This window comes from Carlito syrichta, unplaced genomic scaffold (genome assembly GCF_000164805.1).
Source record: "Carlito syrichta isolate Samal-C Ts95f unplaced genomic scaffold, Tarsius_syrichta-2.0.1 Scaffold308923, whole genome shotgun sequence".
NCBI lineage: Eukaryota > Metazoa > Chordata > Mammalia > Primates > Tarsiidae > Carlito > Carlito syrichta.
Window position 1 is genome coordinate 63,955 of NW_007253019.1, and position 13,402 is coordinate 77,356.

The 13,402-nt window shown below is 47.7% G+C and overlaps 1 protein-coding gene across 1 annotated transcript in view; it reads left to right on the forward strand.

The window, feature by feature from the left end:
- SETD7 (SET domain containing lysine methyltransferase 7) overlaps window positions 1-2,847 on the forward strand; it is a gene marked incomplete at its 5' end in the record, with an annotated part of 55,043 nt that extends 52,196 nt beyond the window's left edge. Inside the window, one exon of the mRNA XM_008066442.1 lies at window positions 44-2,847. Coding sequence (XP_008064633.1) covers window positions 44-224 — 181 coding nt within the window. The remainder of the gene's footprint in view (window positions 1-43) is intronic.
- Window positions 2,848-13,402: the final 10,555 nt, after the last annotated feature.

Below are 13,402 nucleotides of genomic sequence, written 5' to 3' on the forward strand. Positions count from 1 at the left end.
CCCCCCCGCCCGGCCCAGGGTGACTGTGCGTCTTGGCGTGTAGGTTTGTGCACCCGCGCTTCGGGCCCATCAAATGCATCCGCACCCTGCGCGCCGTGGAGGCCGGCGAGGAGCTCACGGTCGCCTACGGCTACGACCACAGCCCCCCGGGGAAGAGCGGGCCCGAAGCCCCCGAGTGGTACCAGGTGGAGCTGAAGGCCTTCCAGGCCAGCCAGCAGAAGTGAACGGCCCGGATCCGGGGTCCGGAGACCCGGAGTGGAAACTTGGATCTATGCACTACGTTTCATCCGACAACGGGACATCCAGGGACTGCTCATGCTGTGACATCACCTCTTCTCACCCCGCGTTAGCAACGACTTTCTCTCGCATACTAACTAGGTCTGGCTGCATTACTCATCCCAGATTTAAAATTAGCTAGCCTCGAAACAGCGTCCTACTGAGAGGTATTGTCGAGCCGTGGACATGAGACAGCGTGATGGTCTTGGGTGGTTCAAGCCTAAATCGGTACCACATCCAGAGACGCCAAACGATGCCACTGAAAAAAGGGAAAGGAGGTTTTTTGGTCATTTTTTCAGTCAGTGGTTTTTCCATGATGTTTTTTTCCTACGGCCGGTGCAAACTGTGCGCTCATACGTGCAGCTGGGCCGTATTGAGGCTGGAGAATGACTTACATCTTTATTCTCTAAATGTAGTATAATTTGCCTTTTAACCTTTGATCTGTATCTTGCAATAGAATGGCTTTGTTTTCTTCCTAATGACTAGAAGCCCACTTTGGGGTCACTTCGCCCCCCTCGGTCCTATTCCTCCTATCTTAGATCTTCTTTACAAGAGAAAACTTCCCAGCGGATTTTTTTTTGCGTCAGTAGCAGTGTGTAGGTCTCTCTGACTCTTTCTAGATCATTATTTCATTATGATGTCCTAATATAAAGTACTGGCCCATAGGGCCGGGGTATTACTATAGACTATTATTCTCGCATGTGAACAAAGAGATCTCTGCTTTAAGATGTGAGAAGAAATGAATCGACTTCGTTTGCATTAAGTTATGGAAGAGTTGTAATATGTACTTTAAGAAATAAGAGAAGAAAGTTAGTATTTCTAAGCTGCAACTGTGGCAATTTGGCAATATTCTTTAATAGTGCTAGTCATTTTTTTTTCTCCTTGGGTACACCTGAAATGTACAGTACGTAACACAGAGCAGTCCAGCTTGTGGCACAGCGCATTGAATTCAAAAGTCAAATGGCAAACTTGAGTTCTAATGGAATTCAGATTTTTTTAAAAAAATCTTTACTACTAAGGCAGACATACTGATCACTAGATACCGATCCAACCTTGATGCTAAAACTCTTCATCATCGTAATTTCAAAGCTCTTACTGCTTCAAAGCATCGTACACTAAGAGTTAACACCTGTAGAGTTTAAAAGCCGCAATATCAATAGCATTTCAGCCATTTTACCAGCCATGTGTAATCACAACTGCAGAAATAAGGAGAAAATCCCTGGTTTTTTTTCTTTTCTTTTCTTTTCTTTTAGTTTAGCTAGATCTGTAACCTCACTGGGATTGCTCTGAATGAATTCTGAGAGTTTTTCTATGACGCCCTCGCCACATGTCACAACCGTGTCTTCTTTAGAGGCTTTGGCGAGATGGCTGGAAGGTCTGGGTAGCAGTGGTTGCTCTGACCTCGACAGTGGCTCCTTGTCACCCGAGTCAGTTTGGTCTGGAAGACGCAAGGAAAGGCTTCCAAGCGCTAACAGACAGCACACTCCGGCAGACCAAGGGAGGCTCACTGGGTGTGGGAGAAGAGTGAGGAAACGGTTGGAAGGAAGTTGGAAGTTTCTTGCCAAGTGGCACATAACTTTATGAGGACGGTCACAAAAGGGCTTGATCCAGGGTTACTTGCAATTCTCAGTTCTTCAAGCATCCCCTGAGCACAGGATTCAGCCCTCTACAAGGACGGGCTCCCTGGAACTTTGCAGCCAGGTGGCGGTGGCTTCAGAGAGACCCAGGTGGGTCCTCGTTTGAAAGCTTGAGTGAATGGTTCACACAGGAGAGGAGGTTGTCAGGGCTTCTGGAAAGCTCTCCCACAAAAGAAAATGAATAGAGTTTTTAGATGAAGAGGAACCTGGATAGGATCGCTTCTGTTCTGTGGAAAGAGACCGTTCTGAAGCTGTGATAGATGGGCGGGTTCTTTGGACTTGTGTCCTCATAGGTGCTTTAATCTGAATGTGTCCCAAAGTGAGAGACTGCCTTCAGGGGAAATTTGGCTTCCAGGAGCTCCAGTCAGGTGGGAGCCGGGTCGGGAAGTGAGGTCAGGAGAAAATGGTGCAGCTCACACCTTCCGCGCAGCCATGCTCTGGGTGATCTCACGCCTGAGGCTGCCGTGGGTCACGGCTGCAGCAGCGGGGAGTGATTTGTATCTCATTATCTCATTCAGATGGAATTTCAAAAAAATGTGAACAGAAGGAATTGAAGAGTTGTAAGTAGTGATGAACCCGCTAGTTGATTCTTCAGACTATGTATGGAATGATAACACTAAGCTTCAAACTGAAGTGTCTGTGACCTTCAGACCCATCAGAGCCAGCAGGCCCACGCCCGGCCCAGCCTTTCTCTCAGACGCCTTCGAGTTTCCCGTGGCTTCCGGCTGTTCTTTCTCCTTCCGAGCCTCCTCCCTTCATATGTGAGAAGGCTTGGTGTCTCCGTGACATCAGACCCAGCCTGCCCTCCCCACCTCGCTCTGATCCCCCCCCTCTGTTCCCTCCTTTCTCCCCGTCTGTCTTTCCCTCTGTGGGTGTCTCGCTGTCCACTGGCTGGCGTCTCTGGCTTTGTCTCCCCCGACCCCACCACCCCTCACACACACCCACACATGCCCAAAGACTTCGTCCCAGATCGGAACCCGAGGGGTACTTGAGGGTCACCGAGTTTTGCAGGTGGGGAAGGACATCCCGGGGATAGGGGTCTCGTCGAGAATCAGCCGTCCAGGGATTCGGGGTTTGGTCCTCGTTTGAGCCTGAGCGCAGGTGGAACAGCCTCCAAGCGTGTTTTCCTGCCTCACGTGCCTGCGGAAGGAAGCTGTCAGGAAGCCCCTGAATCCTGGTCATTCCATCAGCATCTCAGTACGACAGAAATGTGGGAGATTCCGTGTGGCAGGGGAGCATGAGGTCCCTCTCTGTCCTCCCCAAAGCCGTGAGAGTCCATGGCGGGCTCGACACTGGGGTCTCGAGGAAATTCACTCGGAGTTGTCTCAGTCCAACCCCTGCATGGCCAGAACCCTCAGCATCCTTTTTAAGACAAAACATGCTCTTGTGTTAGAGTTAGGAATAGCAACTAATCCATAGGGGCATGTCCCCAGGTGGACATTCTGAACGGACTAACAACTGTCAGGACTGAATTTCCAACACGAAGGATGAGGTTGACAAGCAACAGGTGAGGAGGTCTGAGTCTTGCAGTGCCTATTGTTTTGACCGGCTTCTTCCCTGGGTCTGCCTGAGAAACTAAGAAGGAAATTTGTTTTTCAAGACTCCCTTGGAACTTGTCAGGGGACTGTAGTTAAATCTATTTGCCCTCTGGGGGTTCTTCACACTTGAGAAACTATTTCCTTATCACCAACAACCCTGGAAGGCCAGGAAGGCCAAGTGGAGCCAAGTGGAACCATGGTTAACATTTAATGATAACAATTAAGATTGCATTCATGATGAACAGTGAATGAAAGGGTTGTCTTCTCAGTTGAGACAGTTTGTGGCACTTTTTGTAACATTCATTTAAAATACTTCTTAAAAAATGAAATCACTCACTGCAAAATGCATTCGAAAATCTTCCAAGAAGGCAGAGGTATAGTTTTCTGTTTTGCTTTGTTTTAAGACAGTTGCCTCAAGTTTCTGTCTTAAGAGTGGTGATTTAGACTCCAGACATCTTTTGTTTTAGAAAAAAACAAAAAACGAACAAAACTATGTTGCAAGACTGACCATTGTAATGTTTATTTGCCACAGATCAAAGGTTCACAAAATATATTAAATTTACATCTACGTGAGATACCTTGATAGATTATTTTTTTCTTTGATCTTTTTCCCTTCAGGAATTCGGAGCCTCGTGTCACTTGTTTATTTTTGTTTTGTTTTGTTTTTAATTTTAAAAATACTAAATTGTAATAGTTTTCTTTTGCCAAATGTGTGCATACATATTCAAAGCAATGAAACTATTTCAAGCCATACAACCACGGGGTTAGAAACCCCTTTCACAAATTTTAATGTGTTTGTATGTAAATAGATGTTTGTATGAAATATTTTCATGGTAGAATGAATCTATTTAAATGAAGTTGAATTATTCCAGTGCTATTTAAACACATTACACAAATTTTGGTGAGAATTATCTGAGTCTATCGAGATGTAATGCAGATCAACTTTGATTTTTAAAAAATCAAAAGCCTACACAGAACTCTGGCTCACAGCAACTTCCTCGGCGTTGCAGCTGGAGAGAGTTGTAGGCGTCCCCAGTGCCTCAGCCGCTTCCTGGTGGTAAGTTAGGTGCTAAACGGAGGTGTGTTCACCTTTGGTGACATCACTACGGGCCTGCGAGGGCCTGGGAGTGAATCAGAGGCATTAGAGACACCGGTGCAGTTACCCGGAGCACAATTTCTTTGCAGGGCAGCAGAATCAGAAGCCAGACTCGGTCAGGGGACCCTCGGAACGGGGTTTCCTGGCCGCCACCATCGCCACCCTTACTGCCTAGTCTCACACACGTCAGGGAGGCTGCCCTCAGTGGAGTTGGGGTTCAGACCCCAGGGTGGGACTTCACGGTTTTGCCAGCCGTCTCCGCCTTCTGACCTCCTCCTGGCAGAGAGGAGGGAGAAGCGAACGGCTGGCAAGGGGCCCATTTGTCAGCACAGTCGCTTTCCTGTCTCCGCTCTGGAAGACTGGGCACCAAACTTCGACCAGAGAGAGAGAGACGTCTTCGGATAATGAAAAGCCTTGCTTCCTCTGTCTGTGATTTTACACAGTGGTTAGAAGTGGTTTTAATCTCAAGACCAATCACACCCCTAGAACATACCTCCCAGCTCTCCTGACTCTGACGTTACTGAAAAGAGAAAAACAAAACTCCTTGATAATGATATTCAACTTGAGTGGAATTTTTTTTCCACTTTGGTCCTGGATATAATGAAATGATCAATATTCTGACAAATTTTCACTGTGTATAGGAGCAATATGAACACACGCCAACGTATCTTAACATATCTCCTTGGTTACATGTTGGGTTACGATCATCCATCCTGATTCATGTATTAGGGAACCACAGGGCCTGTGTGATGCCTGCTTACCATCTAAGACAGTTGTGTCCATCATTCTGAGTGCCCTACTTCCAAAGTTTTTCCGCCTGGGTTTCCTTTGTTCCGTTTTCACCCCGAAATGCATTTATGAGGTTGTGAGGTATGTTTAAGGAGTAGAAGTTAGGGGTATGCTTTCGGCATTTGCTGCAACCCAAAGTGACCCCCTCACGGTGAACGAGCATCTTTGGTCTTTTGTGGAATTTGAACTAAATCTATGAGCCTTATTCAATATCTATAATTCTATGATTTTTTTAAATTATGGGAAATTAATGAGAGATGTTTACATGAATAATGTTTGCCCTTACCGTGTTATGAATGAGTTTTTTTGTAGTGTGTCTGGGTGCATGTGCAAGAGAGTAGGAAAAATGTTTCTGAAACAAAACTTGACAAATATTTGTAATGAAAAGTAAATTTAAAGATTGCTATAATTGCGCTATAGAAACAATGCAAGTATTAAACAAAATATACAATCACCTGTCGTTGTCTTCCTTTGGTTATCTAGGGCAGAAAAGCGGCCATATTTTTCTTATAATGAATGTGTCTACTTGTATTTCATTTAAATTACTTAATTTAAATTACTAAGCAAACTTTACGTTTTAAGTTGCTTACAAATATTGGCCATTTACCATTTTCAAAGCTCTATCATAAGAGCTCAGGAGAAGGCGGAAAGCTTAGGAACTTGCTGTGCTTGGCGAGACTCCACACACACCGATAAATCCAGAATGGTTAAGCCACACAACGAAGTCTCCTGACAGAATATATAAATGTCAAAGGTGTTGAATGTGAGATGATCAGGGAAAATTTCTGAAAGGCAGGACCAACTCCTAGTTTAAAGAAAATATAGAAGCTGGGCTCGGTGGCTCAGCCTGTAATCCCACGCCTTTGGGAGGCTGAGGTGAGTGGATTGCCTGAGTCTGCGGGTTCGAGACCCGCCTGGGCAGCAAGACCTCATCTCTACAATAAATCAAAAAATCAGCCGGGTGTGGTAGCACACGCCTGTAATTCCGGCTACTCTGAAGGCTGAGGCAGAAAGATCGCTGGAGCCCAGAAGGTCGAGGCTGCGGTGGCCGGGAGCGGCCACTGCACTCCAGTCTTGGCGACAGAGTGAGACTCCAACTCAAAAAAAAAGAAAATATAGAAACTTTATTAGACATTGTCGTTGATTTTGGCAATCTCAGGAAGAGTTTGAGCTGAGAAACCCCTTATTCCTGTCCAAATCACAGTCGACCTTTCCAAAGCACAAAAACCAATGACCAGCTAGGTGCAGTGACTCATGCCTGTAATCCCAGCACTTTGGGAGGTCAAGGTGGGAGGATTGCTTGAGCCCAGGAGTTCAAGAACAACGTGGGCAACACAACAAGATCTTGGCTCTACAAACAGATAAAAATAAAATTAGTCGGGCATGGTGGTGCATGCTTGTAGTCCCAGCTACTTGGGAGGCTGAGGTGGAAGGATCCCCCTGAGTGCAGAAGGTCGAGACTGCAGTGAGCTGCGATCATGCCGCTGCACTCCAGTCTGGGCCACAGAGTGAGACCCCAACTCAAAAAATTAAGACAAAAAAAAGGGTAAGCCTAACTCCCTTGCAGCATATTGGCATGCTCAGTCAATGTGTTTTTTCCTAGAGTTTCTTTGTGAAAACCAGAAGCCAGTCTTTTGAATTCAGAGCTTCACTCCTTATAGTGTACATAGAAAAGGATTCACGGGGCCATCTAGATTGCTATCATGTTTTTACTTCCGTATCAGAATGCTTCCATTTTTGAGAAACTTAAAAGCCCAACTCAATTTGGCTCAAGTAATAGAGAAGGTTTACATCTCACATAACAAATAGTGTTGAGTGACCTAGACATTGGTTAATCCAGCAGCTCAACCATATTCTTTTTATTTTTCTGCCCTGCAGTTCTCAGCCTGTCAGTTTTGCCCTCTGGGTCTTTCACCTCACAGCCACAACACCGCTGCCCCGGCTCCAGACATCACAGCCATTCACTGGCAAGGGCTATGGAGGCATTCTGATTATCTGAGTGAAGTGTATGACTGGGGGACCTGCACCAATTTGGGGATCTCCTAACAAAGGAGAACGGGGAAATGATCGTTGGGAGTATTCAGCCTGACAGGGTTCTTATGCCCGCTGCCCAGAAAAATCAATACACTGACAGCAGTTGTGGCCATAGAGAAAGAGTTTAATAAGCACAAGGCCACCGAGCAGAAGGACGGGAGCTCCTGCTCAAATCCACCTCCTCAATAATTTTAGACTAGGGGGTTATCTTAACAAATTTTTAACTAAGGATGAACTTGGTGGGTGGGGTTAGGGAATAGGCACTGCCGATTGGCTGGGGATGAGGACATGGGGGTGTGGAAACCATCTTTGTGCTCGGAGTCCATTTCTGGGAGGGTGTCACAGGGACCGGGTGGGGTCATGGGTCCCTCGGAGTACAAAGTCCACCATTCTGAGGCTTTACCACAGAGGCTGTCTATAGAGTCCTGTGAGCACTGGCCACTGAGCCCTGAGCAGCTAGCGATTACAGAGGTGCCGTCCGCCCTGTCACTGGAGAGCTCCATACAGAAGTGTGACAAGACAGAAGACTTTCCTCCCGTGTGTCACAGGATCACGCTGGCTGTTGCTTCGAGAACAGGCCGGGATGGATGTGGAGACCCAGGTGGAAGCAAGGAGCACATGATGAGGGTGGGTGGTGAGAAGTGGCAAATTGGGGTGTCTCACGAGACAGAGACGGTCGGGTTTGCTGAGATGTGGTGTTAGGCGTTTCAGAAGGTAGGCTCTTGTTATTCAGGTATGGACAAGCCAGCGATCAGGAGACATGTGTCCTTGAAAAGATCGCATAGCCGGGCGTTGTGGCTCACGCCTGTAATCCAGCACTGTGGGAGGCCGAGGCGGGAGGATTGCTTGAGCCCAGGAGTCCGAGACCAGTCTGGACAACATAGTAAGACCACATCTCTGAAAAAAAAAAAAAAAATTAGCTGAGCATGGGGGCGCACACCTGTAGTCCCAACTACAGTTCTTGGGATGCTGAGGCAGAGGAATCGTCTGTGCCAGGAGGTTGAGTTTGCAGTGAGCTGAAATCGTGCCACTGCACTCCAGCCTGGGTGACGGAGTGAGACTCTGACTCGAAAAAAAGAAAACAAGAAAAGGTAGTCTAAAGATCCCTTGGCTCTCTGAAGTTTTGCTGAAAAGTCAATTCACAAAAGGCAGATTAACTGGAGAGGAGGCATAAGAATGTGTTTAATGTGTTCACGTGGGAGCCTTCAGAATGAAGACCCAAAGATAAGGAGAAAATGTTTATTTTTATGCTTAAGTGCAACAAAGTATGGACAGTCGTGTAGAAATGTGATTGGAAGCCGGGCTCGGTGGCTCAGCCTGTAATCCTGCACCTTTGGGAGGCTGAGGTGAGTGGATTGCCTGAGCCCGCGGGTTCGAGACCCGCCTGGGCAACTTGGCGAGATCGCCTCCCTACAATAAATCAAAAATCAGCAGGGTGTGGTAGCTCATGCCTGTAGTTCCAGCTACTTGGAAGGCGGAGGCGGAAGGATCGCCGGAGCCCAGCGGGTCGAGGTTGCAGTGGCTGGGAGCGGCCACTACACTCCCGTCTGGGTGACAGAGTGAGACTCCGACTCAAAAAAAAAAAAAAAAAGAAATGTGATTGGACACAAGGGTGATGGTGACGGGCTGAGAGGGAGACAGCAAAGCCTGTCTGTCTAGATTTTTCTTGGCCTCTGTGACCATGTGTTTCCTAAATCCAGGTATGGGGCAGGGGCCTCTCTGGAATGGGGACCTTATGACCTACTGTCAAAAACATTGGTCAGAATTTTTTTTTTAAGTCAGGGTCTCACTCTGTTGCCCAGGTTGGAGTGCAGTATTACAATCATGGCTCACTGCAGCCTTCATCTCCTGGGTCCAGGCAATCTTTCTGCCTCAGCCTCCCGAGTAGCTGGGACTACGGCACACACCACCACGCCCGGTTAATTTTTTGATTTGTTGTAGAGATGAAGTCTCACTATGTTGCCCAGGCAGGTCTCAAACTCCTGGACTCAAGCAATCCTCCTGCCTCAGCCTCCCAAAGTGCTGGATTTACAGGCTTGCGCCACTGTGCCTAGCCCAGATTATTTATGTCCAGTTTTTACACAATAGGTGGAAGGGAAAATTAGATGACAATACTGTTTTTAGGTTTTAGGGCTGACTCTGCTGTTTCTATGACTCGTCTTAGGGGAAGAGGGATTCTAGTTTCTTTCTTTTTTTGAGTCAGAGTCTCACTCTGTCACCCAGGCTGGAGTGTAGTGGCATGCTCACGGCCACTGCAACCTCAACATGCTGGACTCAGGCGATCCTTCCGCCTCAGCTTTCCAAGTAGCTGGAACTACAGGCGTGCACCCCCACGCCCCGCTAATTTTTCTGATTTATTGTAGAGATGAGATCTCGCCAAGTTGCCCAGGCTTGTCTTGAACCCGTGGGCTCAGGCAATGCTCTCACCTCAACCTCTCAAAGTGCTAGGATTATAGGCGTGAGCCACCGCACCCAGCTGGGATTCTAGTTTCTATGGCTAGCCTTGGGGCAGAATGGAACGAAGAGAAAACAGGTCAGAGAAAAACTTTGACTGCTGAAGCTGCTTCTGAGGCCTTCATTCTGGAGTGTTGTTTTCTGAGTTCCAACAAGTTTGTTACTCACAGTTCCCAAGAGGAGGGGCCCACCATGTTTTAAGGGCCACACAGGGAAGTGCCAGAGACAATCAGATGGTGGAAGCAGTGAGGGGAAAACGTGGGGAAGAGTCTTTTTGGCGGCTTCTGTAGAAAGGAGTAGCCGGGCAAGGGTCAGCACGTTTAGAATCAGCTGCTTGGAATAATTTCAGCAGACTCTGGGGTGTAGCAGGGAGGACTTCAGTTGTCTGGCACCTGGCCCTGGGGTGGTGGTGACACTGAGTGTATATAAAGGAGGTGGGTGTGGGCAGTGACACTCGATGTGTTGGTTTGCATACCGGAAGGTGCCAGGTCGTTGCTACCTGCAGGAGTTAGCCAGCCCTGGGAGGAGCAGCCCTCCAAGGCAGAAGACCCTCAACGCCAAAGTGTCAGAATAAAAAGACATGTTTGGTTGGGCATAGTGGCTCACACCCGTATTCCCAGCGCTTTGGGACGCCGAGGCAGGAGGATCGCCGGAGTCCAGGAGTTCGAGACCAGCCTAGACACTATTGCAAGACCTCGTCTCTACAAAAAATACAAAAATTAGCTGGATGTGGTGACGCACATCTTGTAGTCCCAGCTACTCAGGAGGCTGAGGTTGAAGGATCGACTGAGTTTGGGAGGTCAAGGCTGCCATGAGCCATGATCATGCCACTGCACTCCAGCCTGGGTGACAGAGTGAGACCCTGTCTTAAAAAAACAAAAAACACCAAAGCATGCTTGATACAATAGGAAAGAAGGAATCAAGGACAAACTCTATGACTCTATGATTTGGGGTCTGAGCAATTAAAAGAATGAAGTAATCACTCAGTGAAAACAATAGTCACCACTGCTAGCACTGATGGTCTTATGAGTCATCTGCATTTTTCCAGTTTTAATTTCTAGTTCCAAAACAACCATAGTTTCTTCCTGGTCCAGCTCCCTCTGGCGGTGAGGATTTATTTTCATACTGCTTCTGAGGCTGAGCTTTGAATAGTTAAAGGAAGACACCACTTTCATGGCTTTTTTTCTTTTTTTTTTTTTTAAGAAAGCAGGATTTATCCAGAGGACAGAAAAGCTCCCACAGCAGGAGGGGACCCAAAGGGGTTGCCCGCTTTTTTTGTTTTTTAATGAGTCCACATTTCAAGAGGGCTCATAGCATTTTTGGAGTCTGTGGTAAGTTGAACAAAGCTGGTTTATCTTTTAAAATAAACAGAAACATTTTTACTTCACATAGCACTTTAAAAATCTCTTTCTTGGCCAGGCTCAGTGGCTCAAGCCTGTCATCCCAGCACTTTGGGAGGCTGAAGTGAGTGGATTGCCAGAACCTGCAGGTTTGAGACCAGCCCGGGCAACTTGGTGAGACCTCGTCTCTACAATAAATCAAAAATTAGCCAGGTGTGGTAGCGCGCACCTGTAGTTTCGGCTACTTGGAAGACTGAGGTGGGAGGATCGCTGGAGCCCAGCAGGTCGACGCTGGGGTGGCCATGAATGTGCCACTGAACTCCAGCCTGGGCAATAGAGTGAGACACTGACTCAAAAAAAATAAATAAAATCTCTCTGATAGAGAACAGTTGTCTGTAAAACATGGATTATGAGTTCATTAGTCCTAAATTAATCGAATTGTGTACTCTGACCTATTGCTTTTTTCTTTTCTTTCTTTCTTTCTTTTTTTGAATGGGGATCTTGCTATGTTTGCCCAGGGCTCAAACAATTCACCCACAGCAGCCTCTCAAGTAGCTGGGATTACAGGCATGCACCACCACACCCGACTGCTACTTATTTATTTATTTATTTAAGGCAGGGTTTCACTCTGTCCTCCAAGCTAGAGTGAGGTGGCATGATCATGGCTCACAGCAGCCTCAAACTCCTGGGTTCAAGTGATCCTCTTGCCTCAGCCTCCCAAGTAGCTGAGATTACAGGCATGTGCCACCACGCATGACTGTTTTCTATTTTTTTGTAGAGAAAAGATCTCGTTTTGTTGCCCAGGCTGGTCTTGAGCTCCTGGCCTCAAGCAATTCTCCTGCCTCAGCCTGTGACTACAGGTGAGAACCATCAGGCCCAGTTTGCTACCTTTTTTTAAAAAATGTCAACCATGGTGTGGTGAAACAGACAAGCTCCCCAAGGAAAAGTTACCTTCTTCTTAATTATATGCAGAAACTATACGGTCACCCACCAGCAGCTCCTGAGTTTCTTTTAGACTTTAGAGTCTAGCTCATATCTGGGACAAAGAGAATTTCTCCAAAACAGGAAAGTCTTTTTTTCTGAGCTGGAGTCTCACTCTGTTGCCCAGACTGGAGTACAGTGACGTACGCCTGGCCACCGCAGCTTCGACCTGCTGGGCTCAGGTGATCCTCCCACCTCAACCCTCCAAGTAGCCGGAACTACAGGTGCGTGCTACCTGTACCTCAGCCTGTAATCCCACGCCTTTGGGAGGCTGAGGTGAGTGGATTGCCTGAGCCCGCGGGTTCGAGACCTGCCTGGGCAGGCGAGACCTCATCTCTACAATAAATCAAAAAATTAACCGGGCATGGTAGCACTCACCTGTAGTTCTGGCTACTTGGAGGGTTGAGGTGGAAGGATCGCCGGAGCCCAGCAGGTCGAGGCTGCGGTGGCCGGGAGCGGCCACTGCACTCCAGTCTGAGCGACCGAGTGAGACTTCAACTCAAAAAAAAAACAAAGAAAGGGAGGGAGGAAAGAAAGAGTTTTCCTGAAATGTCTTTACATATTAGAACTATTATGGCACTCTGTGTGTGTGTATGTGTGTGTGTGCGTGTGCGCACAGGAACACCACTTATCCAGGTAAGATTTGCAGAACCCACAGCTATGTGGGACACAGAAACCTGACAGTGAGCGATCCCTGAGCAACCAGGAGCTATTTCAAAGTTCACGCACTTTTCTCTGTAGAAGAGAGGCCAGGGCACAGTCACCATGGAACGGCAGATTCCAGCCTCAGAGTCGCTGACCCAGGAGAGTGACACAGCCGACAAGAGACAGAGGACGGAGAGGAAGGAGGACAACGCAGCTGGTTTTCCCAATGCTCCTTTCGGGTTTTCAAGAGCACAACTGGAGACCTCTGTTCCCTCATCTTCTCTGAAAACGTTCCCGGCCACTGGCTTCTCCAACCTCAGGGGCTGAAAGAATCCCTGGGAATGTGTGAAACATGCAGCTTCTTGTACTCTCCTGTCTGGATTGAGTTCCCTGGGCTGAGCCTGGGAAGCCTGGCATTCCTGCTTCCCAGAGCAGTCCGTGACCTGAGGCTCAGAATGATGTTCCTGAGCCATTAAGAACAGATGCGAGGCCGGGCTTGGTGGCTCAGCCTGTGATCCCAGCACTGTGGGAGGCCGAGGTGAGTGGATCACCTGAGCCCGCGGGTTTGAGACCCGCCTGGGCAGGCGAGACCTCATCTCTACAATAAATCAA